The sequence below is a fragment of the Neophocaena asiaeorientalis genome, unplaced genomic scaffold, assembly GCF_003031525.2.
Source record: "Neophocaena asiaeorientalis asiaeorientalis breed wild unplaced genomic scaffold, Neophocaena_asiaeorientalis_V1.1 scaffold45, whole genome shotgun sequence".
NCBI classification, from domain to species: Eukaryota; Metazoa; Chordata; class Mammalia; order Artiodactyla; family Phocoenidae; genus Neophocaena; species Neophocaena asiaeorientalis.
The window spans coordinates 13,302,258-13,324,381 of record NW_020174642.1 but is presented as its reverse complement, the minus strand read 5'-3'; the positions used below and the strand labels follow the sequence as shown (position 1 = coordinate 13,324,381).

At 51.9% G+C, this 22,124-nt stretch overlaps 1 protein-coding gene across 4 annotated transcripts in view; it reads right to left on the bottom strand.

Annotated features, from left to right (window-relative positions):
- The window catches only part of PCNT (pericentrin), a 94,683-nt gene that overhangs the window by 48,093 nt on the left and 24,466 nt on the right, over positions 1-22,124 (bottom strand). For 3 of the 4 annotated variants that reach the window (XM_024758236.1, XM_024758238.1, XM_024758240.1), the window contains exons 15-21: positions 21,045-21,567; positions 12,590-12,715; positions 9,364-9,510; positions 4,191-4,342; positions 2,344-2,474; positions 2,015-2,253; positions 136-298 (exon numbers count right to left, since the gene is read on the bottom strand). In XM_024758236.1, the coding sequence (XP_024614004.1) occupies positions 136-298; positions 2,015-2,253; positions 2,344-2,474; positions 4,191-4,342; positions 9,364-9,510; positions 12,590-12,715; positions 21,045-21,567 (1,481 nt within the window). The remainder of the gene's footprint in view (positions 1-135; positions 299-2,014; positions 2,254-2,343; positions 2,475-4,190; positions 4,343-9,363; positions 9,511-12,589; positions 12,716-21,044; positions 21,568-22,124) is intronic. The other variant, XM_024758237.1, reaches the window with a different exon arrangement.

The window sequence follows — 22,124 nt, the reverse complement described above, 5'->3', positions numbered from 1 at the left end:
GCGGCCACCGTGAGCGAGCGCCAGGCACCAGGCGCGCGGGGTCGGGGCGGCGGCGTGACCCCAGGAAGGCGGCTGACGCCCTTGCTGTTGAGACCCCAGCACGACGCGCGTCCCTGGCAGGCAGGCCCCGCTCACCCTCCGCCGTGTGCAGCGCCAGCTCGAGCCGGGCCTTGGCCGCGCTCTCCGCATCCAGGTGCTCCAGCAGCTCCTGGTGCTTCCGCACCACCTGCGCTGTCTCCTCGCTCTTGCAGCTGAACTCCTTCTCAAGACGAGAATGAATCTGACGTGCTTCCTCCAGCTGTGAAACACGTTTGAAAATGGCATTTTGGACCAAAAGTAATCAAAGCTTATACTGACACCAACAGAGTTCTATTTGCATCGAATTCTGGGGAAACCATAAATATCCTGTAAGAAACAGCAATTTCCATGTTCAACGTTATGTCAGTTACTAAATAAGCAACAAATTTTCAAAAAAGTAAAGTTCTGCACATGGAGACACAGACAACACTGCACGGACACACCGTTTGTGACCGTCGACCCCACATGTGTCTGCGTGGAACATGGCGGGGGGTGGTCATTTCAGAGGACACACTGACAGAAGCCTGGCACCCGGGCAGGCACAGGCCCCCTGGTGACTGCAGGTGGAGGATGGGAAAGGCTCCTGGCTCATCACCACACCGGGGAGGGCACCTGACACGACCCTCCCTCCCCAGGTCAGACACCATGGGACGCCCCCCTTCCCAGGCACAGCCCAGGGCCACAACCTCACCTTCCTCCCGAGCTCCCCTGGTGGGCATGTCCAGGCTGAAGCCCCCAGGCCACGCACAGGCTGGAGGGCCCAGGTTAATCTCTGAATTCAAAACGCCTACACCCAGCTGGCCTGACCGACAACTCGGCACCTGGCCCGGGCCCCCTCAGCCTCCCCCTGCGTGTAACCAACTCTGACCCTTCCAGACCCAGCCTCTAAGGAAACCTGTTGGTTTTACCTTGAAAACAGCCCCTGGCGCTGCCTCTCCTCATGCCCTGCTGTGGGCAGCCTGCCCGAGTTCTCGGCGGCCACTGCCCCTCGGGCAGCCCACCACTGACCCTGACCTGAACAGGGGCTCCTCGCGCCCCTCTGGCCGCTGCCTGTGTCAACTCCCACCTCCCTCCCCTGCTTCCCCGCTTACACACCCAGGTGCCCCTGCAGAGCACACAGTGGGGACAGCGGGGACGCAGGACCGTGGGCCAGATCAGACTGCAGACTGGACGGCGTCTGTTCCGTTAACTGCGCTTGGGGACAATCCAAAGCACCTGATTATTTATCATAAGATGCTGCCCAACTCTGTCCGGTTTCTGAGAGAAGATGGGACGCAACCAGAGGAGAAACTTCAGAGCTCGCCACTGTGGCTCTGCCTGCATTCGCATCTCAATATTTCTGAGACGTGAACAGCGATGCTTCACGTGAAAATGCTTACTTTTTAACTGGGAAACTTTGGGAAAAGGCTCTCTATTGCTTTCCAAGCTTTCCTACTTAATGTCTGTGCTAACTGTCTGAAGCATTCTAAAAGTTTAACAAATTCCCATCTTCAGTAATAATCTCTAAACATAAGTATATTCAAAATGGAATTAAAATGGTGTGCAAGGTGCAGTAAAAGGCTGAACACACAGGATCTAAATTAAGTGCACTGAGGTTTTACTTTTCATTCACAGCAAGCCTACTTCCCCAAGAATTTCGGCTCAGAAAAGACTCCTATTTGAGGAAAACATGTGGGCGAACCTCCCTGGGAGTAACAGGCTCAGAGCGACACCCGGCAGAGAGAGGAGAGAAAGAAGTCAGACCCGCCTGGAGAGAGGAAACCTCCGTCTCGCCCGCACGGTCTGGTGGAGGATCAGAAACCCTGACTGCCCAGCACCCGCAGGCACCTGGGGCTGCGCTGTCACTGCTAGGCAGCCTCCGTCACCCACCGGCCCCCCGCCCACTCCTTCAGCCTGTCACCCTCCTCTGCAGAGAGGCCGAGGGGCCGTGCCTCACCTGCCTGGTGGAGTCCAGGACCATCTCCAGGAGGCCGTCCACCGCCAGGCCCAGGCTCCGGTAGATCCTCCTGACGGGCCGCTCATACTCCAACGTGCTTTCTGGGCTCATGAAGAAGCTCTCACAGACATGACTGCTAATCTCAGCCACTGACGACGTCTCGGCACACTCGGGCGATGCGCTGTCCAGCTCCGGCAGGGCCGCGTCGAGCCCGGGCCACACCTCGTCCAGGGCTGGGGCTACAAGCGAGCAGACACAGGAGCCATGCTGCCAGGAAGACCCCCGGTGCCCGGCCTGGGGGCTGCGGGCACAGGGCTGTCGGCGCTCACCTGCAGGCGGGCTCTCGTCCTCCAGGCAGAGCCCCACGCGCTCACCGATGCGGCTCTTCAGGGCAACGGCGGCCTTGAGTGTCTCCCCAAACAGGCCCAGCAGCCTCCTCAGGGCGTCCCGGAGAGCTCTCCTGAGAGGGGCACACACGGGCAGCGTCAGCCGAGACCCCGCCCGGCTGACCGCATGCCAGCAGCACCGTGGGCGACCTGAGTGTCCCTCTCCTGGAGGTCTGCGCCCAGCCCAGCACGGGGGCTTCATCCGGGAGCCCCTCCCAGCTGCTCTGCCCGCAGTGGCGCCACCACGAGCTGCACAGACCCAGCCTGCCCCCCGCCACAGCCTCTCTGGCACTCAGGAGCAGAGCTGGGCGCCAACGTGGCCCCTGAGGCCCCACCCTCTCAGGATACACCGGCTCAAACGCCCAGGTCACCCCTTGCCCACAGCCCACCAGCACAGGAAGGCGCCGTGTCTCCCCGTGTCTCTCTCTGGGGCCACACAAACACGGAGTTTGGGGTGTGTGGTTCCCCTAGGACAGGAGTCCTGTCTCTGAGCCGCACCCTCCCAGACCAGCCCGTCCAGCTGGGGGGCATCAGCTGGGGCACGGTGACCCCGCCCAGGCCGTGGCTCTGGTGCCCACGAGACGTCAGGGCTTGGCCAGCCCCATCCGCCCGCGGCTCACACCCCTCCCTCAGGCCCAGCACAGGGAAACGCCACTCAAGACATGGGAAGAGCTGCCCCTCAGGAAGCTGACACCCCAGGTCAGGGCCAGAGATGGTGAGAAAGGGACGCGGGGACGTGAGGGGCGGGGGCAGGCGGGGGCAGACTGCAAACGGCGGGCCCGACAGCCCCTGCTGCTGCCCAGGCCCCTCGGAGGGAGCGTGCGGGGAGGGCATAAGGACCACCCCCAGACGAGCTCGGGCAGGCGGTGTCTGCTTTGCTCTGAGAGAAAATGCCAGAAGGCCCCAGCCGCCCCCCCCTCCTTGGGCCCCGTCCAGGCCATACCGACCCCTGGTCCCTGAGAAGCCTCATGAACGCCAAACACTCGTGGGTGTCCGCGCATCTCACCTGCCGGGCACGCCCCCCGAACGCCTCGGGGCCTTTGCTCTCTGCCAGCCCCCCGAGGGCAGGGCCAGGCCTGACACGTCCTGCCCTGCACTCCCCTCATTGAGCCGCAAGGCAGCTGGGCACAGCACACAAGGTCCTCACAGAGATAATGAAGCCGTGAAAGCATGAACGGAGAGATGGAGCCCACGTGAGCGGCACCCGCCCTCCGCACAGCAGCCCTCCCCCCTCCTCCCCTGACCCTCAGCGCCACATATACGGTAGCGCCGCGCTGCTGAGGACGAGGGTCCAGGGGCAGCAGGGACCCCAGACCAGCAGGACCATGAGATACCGGCAGGGACAGGCCAAGGGATGCACAAAGGGGCCCAGAGAGGCCAGCCAGTGAGCTGCACCTTCCCGGGCGATGCTGAGCCAATGGCCCCGACAGGCAAAGACGAGAGCGTCTCCTGACATCAGGCAAACACAACTGAACAGCTCACTCCAGAAGCACACGAGAAGCGGAGCTAAAACCTGCCTAGCGCCAGGTGGGAAACTATTTCCTAAATAAGACTCCCAAACAAACAAGAAAAGGGACGGGTCGGTAACTGCCTTCATAGCAGCATCAAATCTTGTAATCTGGCAAAATGAGAAGGTTTGGCAAAGCGAGGTGGTGGGTATGTGGGTGCCACGACTCAGCGCTCATCTTGAAGTTTAAGGCCCTCCTGGATGAGAGGACCACGCAGCACAGGGTCCCATCCACCAGGTGCCAACATGCACTCCAGCCCGAGAAGCAGAGGCGGCCACTGACCTCTCGCCGTGGGACAGGTCGATGTCGGACTTGAGCATTGAGATGAGAGTTGTTTCCTCCTGGTTCTCCCTTTCCCGCCTTTGCTGAAGCCTCTCCAGTTCGGAATGGCGCTCTTCTATCTCGCGACTTAAGGATAAAATCTGGTCTTTTAGCTGTTGAAGAAAAATTGTTAAAGCTTTAGTTAAGACAATTTAGTTAAAACTAAGTTTCTGTAAGGAACTTTCTTTATCCAACAGCAGGTCTGTGGTTTGTGGGATGGAGAAAACGGATGATGGGACACCAGCGTGGGGCCCATAAAGCACGCAAAGCACAGGCCAGAGGAAAAAGAAGGGTGTAATTTTGAAACCAATTTACTGAAGAGAACAAAGGGAACAGAAAACAGTTTCAATGCTGTGCATAGAGGGAACCTGGGAAAAAAGTGTAGCTCTTATAAACCACTGGGCCATATAGGTCGCTGGTAAAATGAAAGAAAATGGAATAAGTAAACAGAGAATGGCAAGTTTCAAGATGGCAAACAATGACCAAGAAATGGACAAAAGAGACACAGAAGATGAACTGCATGCCCGGACGGCTCGAGGCTGGGGCGGCCCCAGAGGCCAGCGTGGAGCTGGCGGACGGCAGACCCTTCCCTCTGCTAGCCCTGCTCCCTCACCTGCATTCCTATCAAATCTTCCTCCACTTACAATGGGGTTACATCCCAAGACACCCATCCTAAACTGCAAATACCATACATCGAAAATGCATTTAAGGACCTCCCTGGTGGCACAGTGGTTAAGAATCCGCCTGCCGGGCTTCCCTGGTAGCGCAGTGGTTGAGAGTCCGCCTGCCGATGCAGGGGACTGAGCCACAACTACTGAGCCCACGTGCCACAACTACTGAAACCCGTGTGCCTACAGCCTGCACTCCACAACAAAAGAAGCCGCTGCAACGAGAAGCCCGTGCACTGCAACAAGAGTAGCCCCCACTCACCGCAACTAGAGAAAGCCCGCGCACAGCAATGAAAACCCAACGCAGCCAAAAATAATTAATTTTTTAAAAAAGGAAATGCATTTAATACACCTGTGAATGAAAAGGGTCACCTGCCATATCAGTAAACAAAGGATGTTGCAGCCATCAAGCCACCACAGCCGCCCAGACAGTGAGCTCTGAGTGGGCTCAGGATGGGAAAGCACAGGATACTGGCCCCAGGTAGAGGAGGTACAGATCAAAAAAATGATTTCAGTGAGCCCAGACTTTGCTTCTTCCCGTATATAGAAAAGCGCTAAATTCATTAACTTGAGATGCCTGGTTTCTTTAATTAACAGTAATCTTTTGAAAAGGAAAAGCAGAGCGGCTGGCTGTCTTGGTCAAGAATGGCTGTCAGCGCATCAGTCGTTCACCTTTCTGGTCGTGTGGCGGATGGGGAGCTGTGGCTGCCCTGCCCAGCATCACAGGAGAGAACTGGACCACATATCACTAGCCCAGGGAAAGATAAAAATTCAACATTCAAAGTACTGTTTCTATTGAATGTACACTGCTTTCACACCATCGTAAGTCAAAAAATCCTTCCTAAGTCAAACGACTGTAAGTCAGGAACTGTCTGTACTCAATAAGGTAATAGAGTTAATTCATCAATGAAGAACATTTGTTCATCAAAAGATGACAAAAGGGAAGAAAAACCCCACAACTTAGAAGAAATCCAGAAATACAAATAAAAACTTCCCTAAATCAGTAAGAAAAAGACGAACAACTGTTTTAAATAGAAAAATGGCCAAAGATACAAAAAGGTATTCCACAGAAAGGGAAACAAATGGATCACAAACATAGTAACACATGCGCACCTTCTCAGCAAATTAAGACCACCAAGAGACACCATTTCGTTGCCACAAAACTGGCAAAAATTAAAAAGCAAGAACATTCCAGGAGAGGATGTGGAGTAACAGGAGCTCGAGTGCACGACTGGTGGAACCACCCAGAAACACCCTTGGGGTTACCCAGCAGGGGCAGAACCCCACAATCTGGACACGCACTTCTGGGTTTAAGAAGCTCCTGCACATCTGGAGTAAGAGGTGTGTGTAGGAAACTCAGGGCAGCTTTATTCATAATGGCAGAAAGACAGAAACAGGCCCAAGTCCACCGATGAGCACACACGCAATGGATGCCATTCGGCAGCTTGGGTGGCGGGTACGGCCCCCCCAGCGCCATCTGTGAACCTCCAGTCAACACGGAACGAGGGAGGCCAGCACACACCCCCTTGTGAAGGCCGGAAAGGGCTGAGGCTCAACAGCAGAGTGTCCAGGAATAAACACATCAGTGAGCAAGAAACCTGCAATGATCAGAAGGGTCACGTGGGTGGTGGGACACCATCCTTACTCCACAGTATTACTTTAACCGAACATGTACATTTTAAGGACACCTGTAACATAATTTCACGGTGGAAACAGCTTCCCGCAGAGTCTGGTTTCCTGAAGGGTCGCACGCCCTGCTCCGACCGGGGAGCCTCTGGGCAGCGGACGCACAGCCTGGCCCACCGGCCCAGGGGAGCCTCCTGCTGCCCGCCTCCACGCGCCCGCACAAAGGCGTCCCCCACTCCTGGCGCCTCTCAGTCTTTCCTCCCCACCTTCTCTCACACTCCTGCCATCAAGCCACCATCCCCCCTTTTTAAAGGTAAATCGCTATGTATGTTTTACAATTTCTCTCTTAATTCAGAATTTAACATTTCTTTTTAACTGTAGTAATACTTTTATTAGGACTGTTATTGTTTCTGGTCCTTGAGGTATAAAATCGCAGAGGCTTTGAATGGTGTATTCTGTACAAACTTTTAGTATTTTGTACAGAATGAGCTGTTTTAAGAATGCATGTCATGTACCAGCAGAAATGCCTGGTATACTGAAGAACAAGCTTAAGAAACACTTCGAGAGGCTCGTTCTTCCTCATGGAGCCCCCTCCTGCCTAAGCCCTGGTGCCGTCCTTGCTCCCCTGCACGTGCCCCCCATCCTCCTGCCTTCTCGTTGGCTGGGCTCCCAGCACAGGAGGGGCCTCTGCAGCCAGGAACATGCCCCTTGACAGGCAGCTAATGACTGACCTCCACAGATACATGCTGCCCTGAGTCTGGCTGGGAGTGACTTTGACATCTTCGGTACCAAATTAAGTCAGACACACCCCTGTGTTTCTGACTGTGTTTACAGTCAGAAGGCCTGGCCCCACCACTTGGCAGCCATGGACTTTGAACAAATTAACGGAGCCTCTCCTGGGCCTCAGTGTCCTGAGAGGGAGAGAGCTGCACAGAAATGAGAAAATTCTACATCTAACGTGCTTAGCGCGGTGCCTGCACACATTCATAAGAAAACTGTGCCTCCAGTGTGTGAATAAGTTCAAATCCAGTGACCCTGTATGATGATAAAGTCAAAGAAAGCAGCAGTACTGTTATGACTCTGAAAGATCACACAGTGGGACTATCTCTAAAAATAGTATAAACACACATTCGTATTTTCAATAATAATAATGAAAAAAACCCAATTCAAAAACTGTCAAGGACCTCAGCCATAAAAAAGAATGAAATAATGCCATTTGCAGCAACATGGGTGGACCTAGAGAGTATTATGCTTAGTGAAATAAGTCAGACAGAGAGAAAAATACTGTATGATATCACTTATATGTGGAATCTAAGAAAATGATACAAATGAACTTATTTACAAAACAGAAATAGACTCTCAGACATGGAGATATATTAGGAGTTTGGGATTAATATGTAGACACTACTGTATATAAGATAGATAACCAAAAAGGACCTACTGTATAGCACAGAAAACTACATTCAATATCTTGTAATAAGCTCTAAGGGAAAAGAATCTGAAAAAGTATATATATGCACTTTATGTATATATACACACACACACATATGTATATACATATATATAACTGAGTTACTTTGCTATACAGTTGAAACTAACACAACATTGTAAATTAACTGTACTTCAATAAAAAAAAACTGTCAAGGACCTGAACAGACAAAAATGGCCAATAAACCCATGAAAAGATGTCCAACGTCACCAGTGATTAGGGAGATGCAAATAAAAACAAGATATCACCTCATATCCATTATGATGGCTATTACTTTAAAAAATGAAAAACCGCAAGTGTTGACAAGAATGCGGAAAAATTGGAGCACTTGTGCACTGTTGGTGGAAATGCACCATGCCACAGCTGCTGTGGGAAAGTTTAGCAGTTCCTCAAAAAGTTAAACACAGAATTATCGTATGACCCATCAACTGTGTTCTTAGATACATACCCCAAAACCCAAAAGCAGGGGCTGAAGCAAATACTTGCATCGCAGCGTCCACAGCAGCATTATACGCACAACAGCCAAAGGAAGAGCCGACCATGAACAGATGGCCACCAACAGACGAACAGATCGACAAAATATGGTGTCTATGTACAGTGGAATAATATTAGTCGGCCATAAAAAGCCATGAATGTTGATACACCCACAACGTGGATGGACCTTGAGGACATCATGCTAAGGGAAATGAGTCAAACACAAAAGAACATATATTGTGTGATTCCTCTGAAATGAGATCCCTCGAGGAGTCAAATTCACAAAGGCAGAAAGTACAGTGGTGGGTACCAGGGAAGGATGGAGGGGGATGGGAGCTATTATGTGTTTAATTAATTAACTGATTAATTTATTTTTGGCTGCACTGCGCGCGGGCGTTCTCTACGTTGCGGCGAGGTGCGGCGCACGGGCTTCTCGTTGCGGTGACTTCTCTTGTTGCAGAGCACAGGCTCTAGGCGTGTGGGCTTCAGCAGTTGTGGCACACGGGCTCAGCAGTTGTGGCTCGCAGGCTCTAGAGTGCAGGCTCGGTAGTTGTAGCACACAGGCATAGGTGCTCTGCGGCATGTGGAATCTTCCCAGACCAGGGCTCGAACCCGTGTCCCCTGCATTGGCAGGCGGATTCTTAACCACTGCGCCAGCAGGGAAGCCCAGGAATTATTTTTAATGAGGGCAGAGCTTCTACGTGGGATGATGAACAAGTTCTGGAAACGGAGAGCAGCGATACTTGCACGATACTGTGAATGTGGTTAATGCCACTGAACTGTGCACTTAAAACGGTTGAAATGGTAAATACTATGTTATGCACATTCTACCATACACAAGAAAAGAATTAACAAAGAAAAGATGCATCCCACATACCTGCAGAATTTGGTTATTCTTCTCCCGAAGCTGCAGCGACAGAGACTCTTTCTCTTTTTGGTAAAGAGACTGTGCCTGCTCCCGCTCAAGTTTATGTATCGCCTCTTTTTCATGCAAAGCAGCTTTCTTTTCACTTTCAAATTCACCCTGTACAAAAGTACATTAACAACAACAAAAAATGCCATTAAGTTATAAAATTATAAGGATAATTTCTCCATTTCTCTGCTGTTCACTAGAATTTAGTTCATTCAACAAATATTCATTGATTCCGTATTCTGTGCCAAGAACAATGATCAAAAAGGCCAAGGCCACTATCCCCAGTGAACATGCGTTCAAATGCGCTTATCATACAGAGTACAAAAGAAACAGCCTGCTACCTTTCCCAATGGTCACGTTAAGAAATTCTCCATCATCAGGGGAGCATGACCATCAAAATCCAAGATATTTAGAAACCTAACTTCCTCAGGTTTTAAAAAATAAACCCTGTTTCTTCTTAAATAATAAAAAATATTTCTTAATAATGTTCACCTAATGAATTAAAATACATTAATGAAATAAGCTTTTTTTTTTTAACTACAGAGATAGCCCTTCCAGAATGACAGAATAAGGACCTCCAAAAATCCATTCCTCTACAAGAGCACTGAGAACACTGGCAAAAACTGTCAAAATCAACTTTTTCATAGCTCTGGAAATTAAAGTGTTTATTAAAAACAAAGGCTGAGTCGCCATCAGAACAGGAAGCTTTGAGTGTTTGAACCTGCCCTAATCCCATCACTCCAGTCTCTGGGATAGCCTTGAAAATGCAGCCCAGGGAATTCCCTGGTGGTCCAGTGGTTAAGACCATTTCAAGCTTTCACTGCTGTGGGCCCCGGGGTTCAACCGGGGTTCAATCTCTGATCGGGGAACCCGCCAAAAAAAAAAAAGAAAGAAAATGCAGCCCAGCAACCATGGGGGGAGGAGGAGAAGAATGGGTTGCACCAAAGCACCACCACCAACTGTCACTAACTGACCTGTCTAGCAGCTCACTGAAGAGCTCCATTCTCAAAGCTGGTTTTTTACTGGCTCTGATTCAGAGCTCACCTCAACAATCCTGTGCCCAGCAACTGTTTAACAGCTCAGTGGCCTGAGGCAGTGATAACAACTGGAGCTAATAAGAGGCTGATCAAAACCCTTAAAAGGAAGTGAAAGCTAAGGCAGAGATGTATACTGCCTGCCACAGCATTAAAGGCATGCCCAACCAGAGCCCCACAATAAAGAGATAAGATTATAAAATGAAACCCAATAGATATTCTGAAGCTGAAAAGCACAATTACTGAAATAAACGTTTCACTAGAGGGACTCAACAGCAGATTCAAGTGGGTAGAAGAATCAGCAAACATGAAGACAGGTCAAATGAGATTATTCATTATGGGGAACAAAAAGGAAAAAAAAAGAAAAAAGAAATAAAGTAAGTAGGCTCACAGGCCTTTAGGACATCCTCAAAGACCAACATACACATCATGAGTGTCCCAGAGGAAAGGACAAAGGGAACACGGCAAAAGAATACTTGAAGATAATATGCCTAAAAACTTTGCAAATTTGATGAAAAATATTAATCTATACATAGAAGAAGCTCAATGAACTCCAAGTAGGATAAACTCAGAGATCCACACCTGGACACATCATAATCAAACTGCTGAGAGACAAAGAAAATCTAGAAAGCAGTGAAAAGCAAGTAATTTATTTTGTCTTTTATGTTTATGTGTGTAGTTTGTAATTCTTTTTTCTATGTGATTTAGAAGACAAATGCATAAAGAACGAGCATAAAGTGTATACAGATGCTCTTTGTATGACAATATTAGCACAAAGGAGGAAGGAAGGAAGGAAGGAAGGAATGACGCTATATCAAAGAACAATTTTGTGAACTATTAAAATTAAGTTGGTATTAATCTGAACCATATTGTTATAAAATGTTCAGTGTAATGCCCAGGGCAGGCACTAAAAAAATTAAAAGCAAACAAACAAAAAAACAAAACAAAAACAAAAACCAAAAAAATATAGAAAAATAAACATCAAGGAAATCAAAACAAAAGGCGGCAGTAATGGAGATTTAGAGGAACAAAAGAGACAGAAGATGTATAGAAAGCAAACAGCAAGTACTGACACACCCTATAACATATATGAACCTAGAAAACATTATTCTAAGTGAAAGAAGCCAAACACAAAAGGCCATATTTTGCATGATTCGATTTCTAAAAAATGTTCAGAAAAGGCAACTCCACAGAAGCGGAGAGTAGATCAGGGGTTGCCAGGAGCTGGGGGAGGGAAGAGACTGCTAACGGGTCGGGGGTTTCTTTTGTGGTGATGTAAATGTTCTGGAATTAGACGGCAATAAGAGTTGTACAACTTTGTGAATATACTGCAGACCACCGAACTGTATATTTCAAAAAGAGTGATTTTTATGATATGTGCGTCATATCTCAATAAGGTTGTAATTAAAAACAAAACAAAACCACAGTAAAAATCATTGCGAGAAGTAATGCTGAATGCTCACTCATCCCGCGCAGACACCCTTCCGTGGCAACAGGCCCCTTGAAGCAAGAAAAGGCTTGACGTGGCCGCTGCTGAGTCACCAAAGCAAGGCCATGAGCAGGGCTCAGACTTTCCCAGGCTTAAATACAGCTGGCTCTTTACCATGGGGCTGGACAGTGTGGGTCCACTTACCCTCGGATTGTTTGTTTGGGGCCATGCTGAGCAGCATGGGGCGTCTTACCTCCCTGACCAGGGATCGAACCCAGGCCCCCTGCACTGGGAGCGAGGAGTCTTAGCCACTGGACCGCAGGGAAGCCCCACGGCTTTTGTTTCGATGGCAAACACTACAGCACCACCCGATCCGCGGCTGGCTGGGCGTGCAGACGCACAGTGACGGCGGATACGGAGGAGCCACGCGTACCGAGGGCCAGCTATCAATCACACGCAGATTCCCAACTGTGCAGAGGGCCGGCACGCTTAATTCCGTGTTGGTTAAGGGTCAACTATTTGATGACAATTTCTTAAAAGAAAAGGAATGCTAACTAGTCAACTTAAATATAAAAATGAAGGAAAAAAAGTTGCCTTGAAAAATCTCAGTTTCTAAGACAATGAATACGTTTTAATTTTGCATATCAAAATTAATTTAGAATACATTTTTCTTACTTTGCAGGTGAGAAAGGATAGCAATGAAATAGATCACCCTTGAGCCCAGTACCTTTAACTGTGTGATGTGCTGCTCCAGCAGCGCCTCCGACCGACACTTCAGCAGCTCAATCTCCTCCCGACAGCAGAGCCGCTGCTTCTCCTCCTCTTCCATCTCCGCAGGAACCGCAGCGCCCTGCTTGAGTGGGGAGGAAGGTCAACACTGGGCCTTGCCCGTGTGCGTGGATCTGTGGTGAGGCTGGAGCTCCGCTTATTCCACATATTTCCACGTGACGACACGCAGCAGTCAGGTTATAGCTCACAGAAAACGTCAAGTCACTCTTTGTGGGCTCTGGATTCTCACCTCAGTCACAAGCATCAGAAAATGGGGTTTGCACAGCACAACACTGAAACTATACTTTGAAGTTCTACAGACCGTTTCTGAATTAACACAGAACATTTTTATAAACTTCCTCTCCTGGAATAGGTTTAACTCAATCCTTTAAAAGGAAGAATCAAGTGCAATTTCAAGTTGGGACATGTGGCAGTTTCCAAAGCCCTTTAACTGTCTCATCTGCACCACAAAACCACTTCATGGGAAGGACGGGGTTCACCCAGATGGTTCACAGCCAGGAAGGAAGCTGCAGCCCTGACAGTAACCAGATCTGACCACGGATGCTGGCTCTGTGTGTGCCAACCACAAAATGCTAGTGAACAAGAACAAAACCCCGAATGCCAACGGGCACCACAGACCGGCAGGGCAAGGCCAAGGGAGAGGAGGACAAGCCACACTCCCTTCCCCCAAAAACAGACTCCAGGACACTGAAGGACGCTGGGAAAAATAAGAAAACATCAGCACCCAAGAAGAGGCAAATCCCGCAAAAGCACATGATAAATAGGACCCCGCGTGAGGACCGCTCTTCGGGTGCCCGCCCGCCCGGCACAGGCACCTGCGCCCCTCCCCCTCAGCACCTTCAGCAAACAGGTCCTGAGGGTGGACCCCGTACGCTCGCTGGCCTGTTAAACGCTCCGGTTGACAGGTCGAAGCGTAAGCCCCTGCTTCTTGAAGAACTTGTGCCACAGATCACATTCTTCAGGCAAAACTTTCACGGAAGCCAAATGTATACAAACAGATAAAAGTGAACTTCTGTTTGGGGTCAGGGTCAGAGTCCAAGAGCACCCCACACCCCGGCGTGCCTGGAGTCCCGGGGCCTGCAGGCTGCACTGTGCACGTGAGAGCCCGGGCCCGGGGGCTCAGGCTGCTCTTCCTGGCCACGGGGTCCCTCCAGGCCTTGGGGTCACTGCCCACAAACAGAGAGAGCGGAGGGTGGGTGCCGTACGGAGCTGTGGCTGGGAAGGAAGAACCAGCCCACCGATGCCAAGCGCCTGGGTCGTCTGCCCCACTGAGGCCCCATGGGCCCCAGCACAGAGCAGCCCTTGCTACAGGAGCGGGAGGCACGCACAGGACTTGTTGCCCAACCTCCACAGCCTCAGGAAGGGTTTCCAGGCAGCTGGCAGAGACACGCCAGGTCCAGCAAGACGTCCCAAGCGCAGTCAGGAGCAGCGGACACACAGCACCCCTCCCAGGCGCCCTGTGGGTGGGGGAAATCACCCTAACCTGACACCTGCGAGGGGCAGTGGGGACACCGCGACCTGCTCTGCCCAGCGTGCCCCCAGGTCTGGAGCAGGACAGTCAGGGGAGGCCACAGACGTCATTGCGCATTCAGCCCCGCGACCTGGACGCCTCAGCACCCCCGGGCTGGCTGTGTGACCTCGGCCCCCGTGACCTGACCGGACAGGGTCAGAGGGGGTTTTACTTGTGCCACTCCCTGCATCCCCTCAAGACCTCCTTACACACAATCGTTCTATTTCCAGCCTGACTAAACTCTCTTTAATCTGTTCCAAATGGTAAAGTCAATATAAGCAAAAGATGTTTTTAAAAAGTTATTCTCGGGCTTCCCTGGTGGCGCAGTGGTTGAGAGTCCGCCTGCCGATGCAGGGGACGCGGGTTCGTGCCCTGGTCCGGGAGGATCCCACATGCCGCGGAGCGGCTGGGCCCGTGAGCCATGGCCACTGAGCTTGTGCGTCTGGAGCCTGTGCTCCGCAACGGGAGAGGCCACAGCAGTGAGAGGCCTGCGTACCGCAAAAAGGAAAAAAAAAAGTTATCTCGAGTTTTTCTAAAAATCCACAGAATTACGTGGGAAGTGTCATATATACTTTAATCATTAGAAAAACAATGTATACACTTAAAGAAGAAAAAAATAAGTAGTTCTGCACAAAGAATACCAACATAGTATTAAGAATAAATTCAACTGATAATGAATTAAAGACATTCAAACTATATCTAAAATAACCAGAGGTTCTCTTAATATTTTTTAAAAATCACACGAACAGATTTTTTTTTTCCCCAAGAAAAGATGACACTGCCTGAGCGAGCAATCAGCAGTGGTCACACGACGGTTAACTCCTGCTTTCCTTCCACTGCTTAGTGTTACCAATACAAGGGTGATTTCTTTGCAGGACACTTAGCTCTAAGAAAAGGAAATCAGGCTTATGTTTTCAGAGAACTTTTCTCACAACCAAACTCCAAAGAGAAGTAACCTGAAAAATAATCCAATCGCTTCACAAGCGCTGCGTAAACAACTCTTCTGAAAAGTGACACTGCTTTTCAAACAGGTGCAGAGATATTTGTGGCGCAGATAAAACCCCTTCACAGAGGAAGAACACCACGTCCCTGCTATTTTGGGGACAATGGCCACAGCATCCCAGGAGACACCCAGCAAGGCTTTATGGAATATCTGTCTGTGAGGTCAGCCTGAGGGAAGACGGCAGGAAGAAGAGGCCACAACCTGGAACTATTCTCACCAAGCCATGGACCTGAATCCCATCCCGTGTGTAGACTGCTGACACGTTCACAGGCAATAAGGGGGAAATGTTAGCCAACGTCACAGGAAGCAGTAAAAACAGATTCAGCACAGCTCAGGCCCTATGTGGACCCCAATTTGACCAGCCACAGGGAGAGACTGGAACTTAGGCTGGACATGTGATGAAGTTAAGGGATTACTGTTAACTCTGCAGGTTAGCGTGGAGCATGTTACGGTATATCGGGGCGGCTAACGCACCGAGACTGGCGTGTACCCATGGGCAGTCAGATTCTGAACTGTCCTCTGTTTCTGTATATGTTGAAATTTTCTCCAATAAAAAGTTAAAATAAAATAGGGGAAGAAACTGCATATCCCACCTTCCCACAAACTCAGATGTTTTCTCCTGTGAAATGAGCTAGACAAAAAAGGTCACTTAAACAGTATCTAATACTCACATCCTTAGTAGCAACGTAAAAGAATGACATATTTGAACGAACAAATAGAAAAATACTTCCCAAATGATCTCAGCGCTCTAAAGAGAGTCAACACGGAAGTACAAAAATGCCGAGCCGAAGAGCAGGACGCATGTCACGACCAGGTAACAGAACCATCAGAGTGAAAAAACAGGATCCAACAAAGGTTCTTTGGAGAGAGGATTGTAAGCCAATAAATACCAGGGAAGGCCAGCGGCAGAGTCTGACTCTTCAGAGGATTAGAGAAATGAAACTCAGACACCTCCACAGGTCAGCAGGTCTCAGGGCAGCGCCCCAGAGGAGGACGTTGCTCACGAGGGCACGAGAGCACCGAAAGCAATGACAGCAACGAGAGCACCGAGAGCATGAGAGCAATTGGGCTGCAGCCAGGACCACCGTCTCCTCCACGGTGCCTGCAGCAAGCACCATCCCGGCAGCCATTTGACCCCTCTGTAATGGCCCCTGAGGACTGAACTCGAGGGGCTGGGGCACTTAGGACACTGCAGGGACAGAAAGCGGGCTGCGGGGGTGAGGGTGACCTCAGGTGGCCTCGGCCTGCAGCGGCTTGAAGCAGGATTTCAGTTCCCGACCACAGATTGAGGTTGGGCAGAGGCAGTGAGAGCGCTGAATCCTGGCCACTGGACCACCAGGGACCAGCAGCCAGTGACAAGGCCCTGGCCCGTCAGCTATGAGAAAATGAACTTCCGCAGAGAGACGGAAAGTAGTGAAGCAAGTACAGTGTTTTTTTAGAAGGAAAAAGAGTACAGTAGACACACGGGCAGGCTCAGAGAGAGCGTCACGCCCTCGTGGCAGTCTGAATCACTTTCGTGGGCATTTCTTCCTGGGTTCCTGTGGCCAACCATCCTGCTCTGCCTGGTTCTGAGCCCGTATTTGGTGTATCTCAAGGTCCTCCCACGCGCGCGTACACATCTCTTAGCCAAGATGGATTCCAGCGAAGAGGCCTATCTATGGGTAGTTGGCATCACTTACTATGAGGTGGCGCCCCTTCCTTTTGGACCTCCAAGGAGCCCTTCTGCGCATGTGTAGTCGGGAGGGTCTCCTTGACTTCGAGAGTGAGGAATATATGGTCTCTTATCTTCTATCTGGGCAGGGCCCAGCCTCCTCCATTATCCTACTTTTATGGAGCTTCTGTCCACAGGGGAGAAACTGTTCAGCCTGGGCCCATCTATCTCCTGCCTCAAGGGAAATCTGAGGGGATGCTGAGGAGACACTGAGTGGACATGGGGGCTGAGGGGACACTGAGGGGGATGAGGGAGTTTTGTCCTCTTTAATGAAACCTGAGTAAGATGACATTGTGAAGAGAAGATGGTTTGTGTGACTTTATCAGTGACCAGCTGCATGTCTGGTCTCAGCCAGGCTTTTATCGTGTTTCTCTGAGCGTTTTGTGGGCATGGGCTTCCTGGGTGTGGATCCCTCCTGTCCTCTCATTCCCCAAACATGGGAAACCCGGATTCAGGGCATCTCAGGGTCCAAGGAGCAAACCAAGAAAAATGCCAACTCCCAGACTTTTCAACCAAACAAAAGGGATAAATGTCATATTTATGCTTCCCTTTATTTTTCTCCAATCCACTAATTCTCATTCTGGGAACTTCCATGTGAAAAAACAGGTTACATGCTAATTTCAGATCGGTCAATATGTACATACACAGCTAAGAGCACTGACTATTAACCTAGGAAACCTAGCGAATGCCAGGCCTTATTTTATGGTTCAAAATGAGCTATTAACACGTCCTTTTGAAAAGCCCCACAGAAAAAGTACCTAAAAAATTTATAGCCTCAATAAGTTTGTACATATGCTTCACAAAAAACACCAGTTATCCTTACCCCCAGGAAGACCAGAAGATGCGGAGACACCAGTATTTCAAATCTAAGAACACCAAGGCAGAAGGGCCTCAGGGGCATCCAGCCAAGCGTCCTCAGATGGACTCCAGGGGCTTTTCAAGCCCCGCGAGGACGGCGTGCAGAATTCCGTGCGTACACGCGTCTGCACGTGTGCTACGCGTGTGCACTACACACATGCAGGGCGGGCAGGCGGGGCAGTGACATCACGCGGGGCCTGGCTGCATGGCGTCCGCACACACCTCTGCCATCCTGTGTCAATGCACAGGGCACTGAGGGGTGTGAGCCCCACACGGGTCACGAGAACCCGGGCCAGGTCCCAGCCTCCACGGCAGCCCCGCGTAGTCCAGCTGCTTTGCTGGACTCCGCTGTAACCTCGACCTTGCAATTCGACACGTCGCTTATAAACGTGGTGATACGCAAAGTTAAAAATCCAAGGAAGTGGGAATTCCCTGGCGGTCCAGTGGTTAGGACTCAGCACTTTCACTGCCTGGCCCCGGGTTCAATCCCTGGTCAGGGAACTAAGATCCTGCGAGCCGCCCAGAGGAACCAAAAAAAAAAAGAAAAAACTCTAAAGAAGAGCCCATAGCGTGTGCCGATCCCTATGAGCAGCTGCCGGGGGTGGTTGTTCTGCGTGGACACACGTCACCCACACACCCAAGCAGCCCGCCTGCTCCATCCTCCTCCACAGCCACTGCCTCCTCCAGCCTCCCCTGGGTCCAGAGGCACAGGCCCTCTCCCTGGCCCCAGCAGACCCCCGACACCGCCCGCCCCCGGGCTCCCCGCGAGCCTCGGTCAACCTAGAGCAGGGCAGCTGCCTCCACCAAACGGCCCCCATGGGACACATCCGGGCACTTTGCTGCTGCCCTGCCCTCCAGGGGCCCTGCCCTCGGTCAGGTCCTTACTGCCCACCTGACCTCCGAGATCCTAGTGACACTGTGTGGCAGGGCCACGGGCACCTCGGCAACAACTGCCCTGAAGAGGTGTGCAGGACGGGGTCCCTGGCAGCAAAACCCTCCCGGGCGCGCTGCCCTGGAGCCCCAGTCTGGGCACCGCTCTGGGCCCGGGCCGCCACTGAGCAGAGCGCAGGCGAGAGGAGCGCAACACGTGGCACGCGCTCCACAGGGGACGCACCGTGGGCCATGCAGGGCACAGGGCACGGGGCCATGAGTCCCGGACGGAGGGGCCATCCCAGAAGGAAGGGCTCATGGAGAAAACGATTTGACGAAAGAGAGGCAAGAGTGGGAGTTTCCAGGTGGGGGACAAGGCCAAGTTCAGAGGAGGTCACAGCCAGGGTGTTCCAGAAGCTGCCAGGCAGCAGGTGTCCGGCGCCAGGCCAGAGGGCGCTTGGGCGGAGTCTGTGCAGGGCTGTGCCCCCGGGTTGCACCATGGGCCCCAGGGTTTGGGGTGCAGCACGGGATGCAGAGGACATGGAGCTCCTGGTGCCCCCTGAGAGACCCCACCCCTGCTGAGCACAGGCCCCGGGCCCTCCTGGCAGGTGTGAGGCCTGCCCAGCGTCCACCCCACTGCGGGCCTCACGTATACCCGAGGGCTCTGGTCACGAGGAGAAGCCTCAGGAGGCCCAGCGGTTTTGCTGATGTCACCGGCATCCCTGTGGGGGCCAGAGCCTGACCCCCAGGCCATCCCTGAAGCCACCGCTGCCCAGAAGGAACCTGTGGGGCCCCCTCCTGCGGAGCCTCCTGCACCTGCTTCTCGGCCACATGCCCGGCCCTGAGCTCCTGCACGGCTGCTTTTGGCTGCTGCCCCAGGGGCAGGCCCTCAGCAGGCCACACCAGCTCCACCTGCAGAGAGCGAGTCCACAGGGCCCTGACTCCCACACACACCTCCCACCTGCAAGATGGGAAACACTCCACGTGCTTCCTACAAGTGCGTTTTACACTAATAAAATTAAGCCATGGTTTAAAATACATAGCTTTCTCATGTAAAAAATGCGTACTTCTTCCTCTTGATATTCTTTTAGAACTTCATCTTCTTCAAACCCTATAATCCCAGGGAATCTAATTTAAATCCACAGGCTGGGAACAAGCCCCCTTCCCCACACATCCATCTGCATGGGAGGAAACTGAAGCTGACACTGAGAGCTCACTGGACTGGCCTGGGGGTACCACAGCGCTCCAAATTCACACCAAAAGGACACCTCCCAGGGAGGAGTTGTGACACCTGCCCTGCGGCCTGAATTCAAGGACAGGCCAGAGGCTCATGACCCCAGGTGGAATGTGCTCAGCCCTCGGGTAATTTGTTCAATATCTCGCCTGCAGGGACTTCCCTGGTGGTCCAGTAGCTAAGACTCCATGCTCCCAAAGCAGGGTGCCAAGGTTCAATCCCTGGTCAGGGAACTAGATCCCACATGCCGCAACAGTTCTCACGCCGCAACTAACGATCCCGCACACGGCAACAAATATCCCGCGTGCTGCAACCAAGACCCAGTGCAGCCAAATAAAGAAACATTTTTTTAAAAAAAGGAAAAGATTTCGCACGCAGACCACACAGGACAGGCAGAGCCGGAGCATAAAATGAAGCCACCACGCCTCTCAGCACTAGGCTGCCTTTTTCCTTCCATCCTTAAACAAGCTAAACCAGGAGCAAAGGAGCTTAAAACCCCCCTGGGAACATCTCATAAAGCACGTCTCAGTCACGAGCGAAGGTTCTACCTGGCCCTTGTGTTCTCACAAGGCTGAGATTTCCTGCTTTGTAATTTTGAATATCTACTTCTTAAATACGTGACAGAAGTATGAAGGCGCCAGAACAGGATCATTCCTGAGTGCCTGGCGCGCACACCTGGCCCAGTGGGCCCTGAGCAGCCCGTCCCCACACTGAATTCCCGCTACGTGATGATGTTCTAGCCAAATAAATGCATCCTATTCGCGACGTACAAGTGCCATGGGTCTGCAGATGAGGAAACGGGAGCGCTGGCCAGGGCAATGGGGCCGTCTCCAGAAGCTCCTTTCATACTACCGCTGAAAGCACCTGCCAAGGGGACAGTTGCTGCTCTTGACACAGGACAGAAGGTTTAATCTCACAGAAATCGGTAGAGGCCCCAAGGAGCGCTCTGAACCCTTTGAAATCTCACAGGGAACGCTGTGCGCAGGCACAGGCGCACGTTTTTCCAGGATCAGAGATCCAAAGCCTTCACCAAGGAGCCTGGGACCAAAAAACGCGTAAAACTCACTGTTCTGTACCCGCCTCACCAGGAAACCCACCGCTGTCTTTGGGACGGACACACACACACACACACACACACACGTGCAGCTGACACACGTGGGCAACAGAAGACACCAGTCCTGGGGAAGGGCAAAGCCCCGCACCTCACCTGGCGAGCTCCGCACAGCCAGGAGGCTCTCACACCCTCCACGTGCTCTGTGTTCTCTCCCGCTCTCAGGCCGTTCTCTGTGGACTGGGGCTCTTCATTGTGTTTCAGCTTCAGCTTCTCTAACACCCAAGTCAAGACCATGTGGTGAGAAGCATCCTCTTTCTGTAGTTGCTCCTCCAGGCCCAGCAAGGTCTGCATCTCAGACAGGCAACGCGACTCCAAAGCGTCCAGGCGTGACGCGTGTCTGGTCTCCAAAGCACTGATTTCCGCAGCGTGTTTTGTCTGCAGCTCAGCCACGCGGGCTTCTGAGAGAGCCCACCACTCTCGCTCCAAAGAAGCCCTCAGCGCGTCCACCTCAGCCTGGTGCCGGGTCTCCAGCTCCGCCGTCAAGGACAGGACGTGCTGCCGGTGTCCCTCCTGGAGCAGCTGGAGCTCGCGGGCGTGCTTCTCCCGGGCCTCCCTCAGGAAGGTGTCCTGCTCTGCAGCGAATTTCTCTGTGATTTCTCGACGTTCTTCTAAAAACCTGAGGAGACAAGCCAAGTGAACATGGAGAGCCAGCGTGCAGCCACAAAAGCATCAAGCTCACATTCCTCACAGGAGACACCACTTTCTACTGGTGAGACCATCGTGCCCAGATCTTCCCTGCTCTTTCCACCTCCCGGGGCTGCAGGTGGTCTGAGCCCCACTGCCAGCCGTGAGCGGAGAGCCAAGGGGCCCACGAAGCCAGAGGAGCTCGGACGCCAGAGCCCAGGCGTCCCCGGTCACAGACTGAAGTACAGGACGCCCAGCAAGAAACCACACACACATTTCCACAGACACCACAGGGAAGCAGGTGTGACCGCTCCTTGGGAAGGAGAGGACCTCAACAGGGAAGGGGCAGTGGCATTGTTCACAGGAGCCAACAGGGCTGCAAAGAGCATTCAAAAGACCCCCAAAACCCCTTCGGGGTGAATTAGGGGCATGAATTAAATGAGTTGCAGGTGACACTGGCTAGCAAACACAGAAGCAGGGAGACGCCCCTCTAACTGAAGCACCCAGCACCCCAGCAGGGAAGAATCTCTACAGGGCACCCATTACACA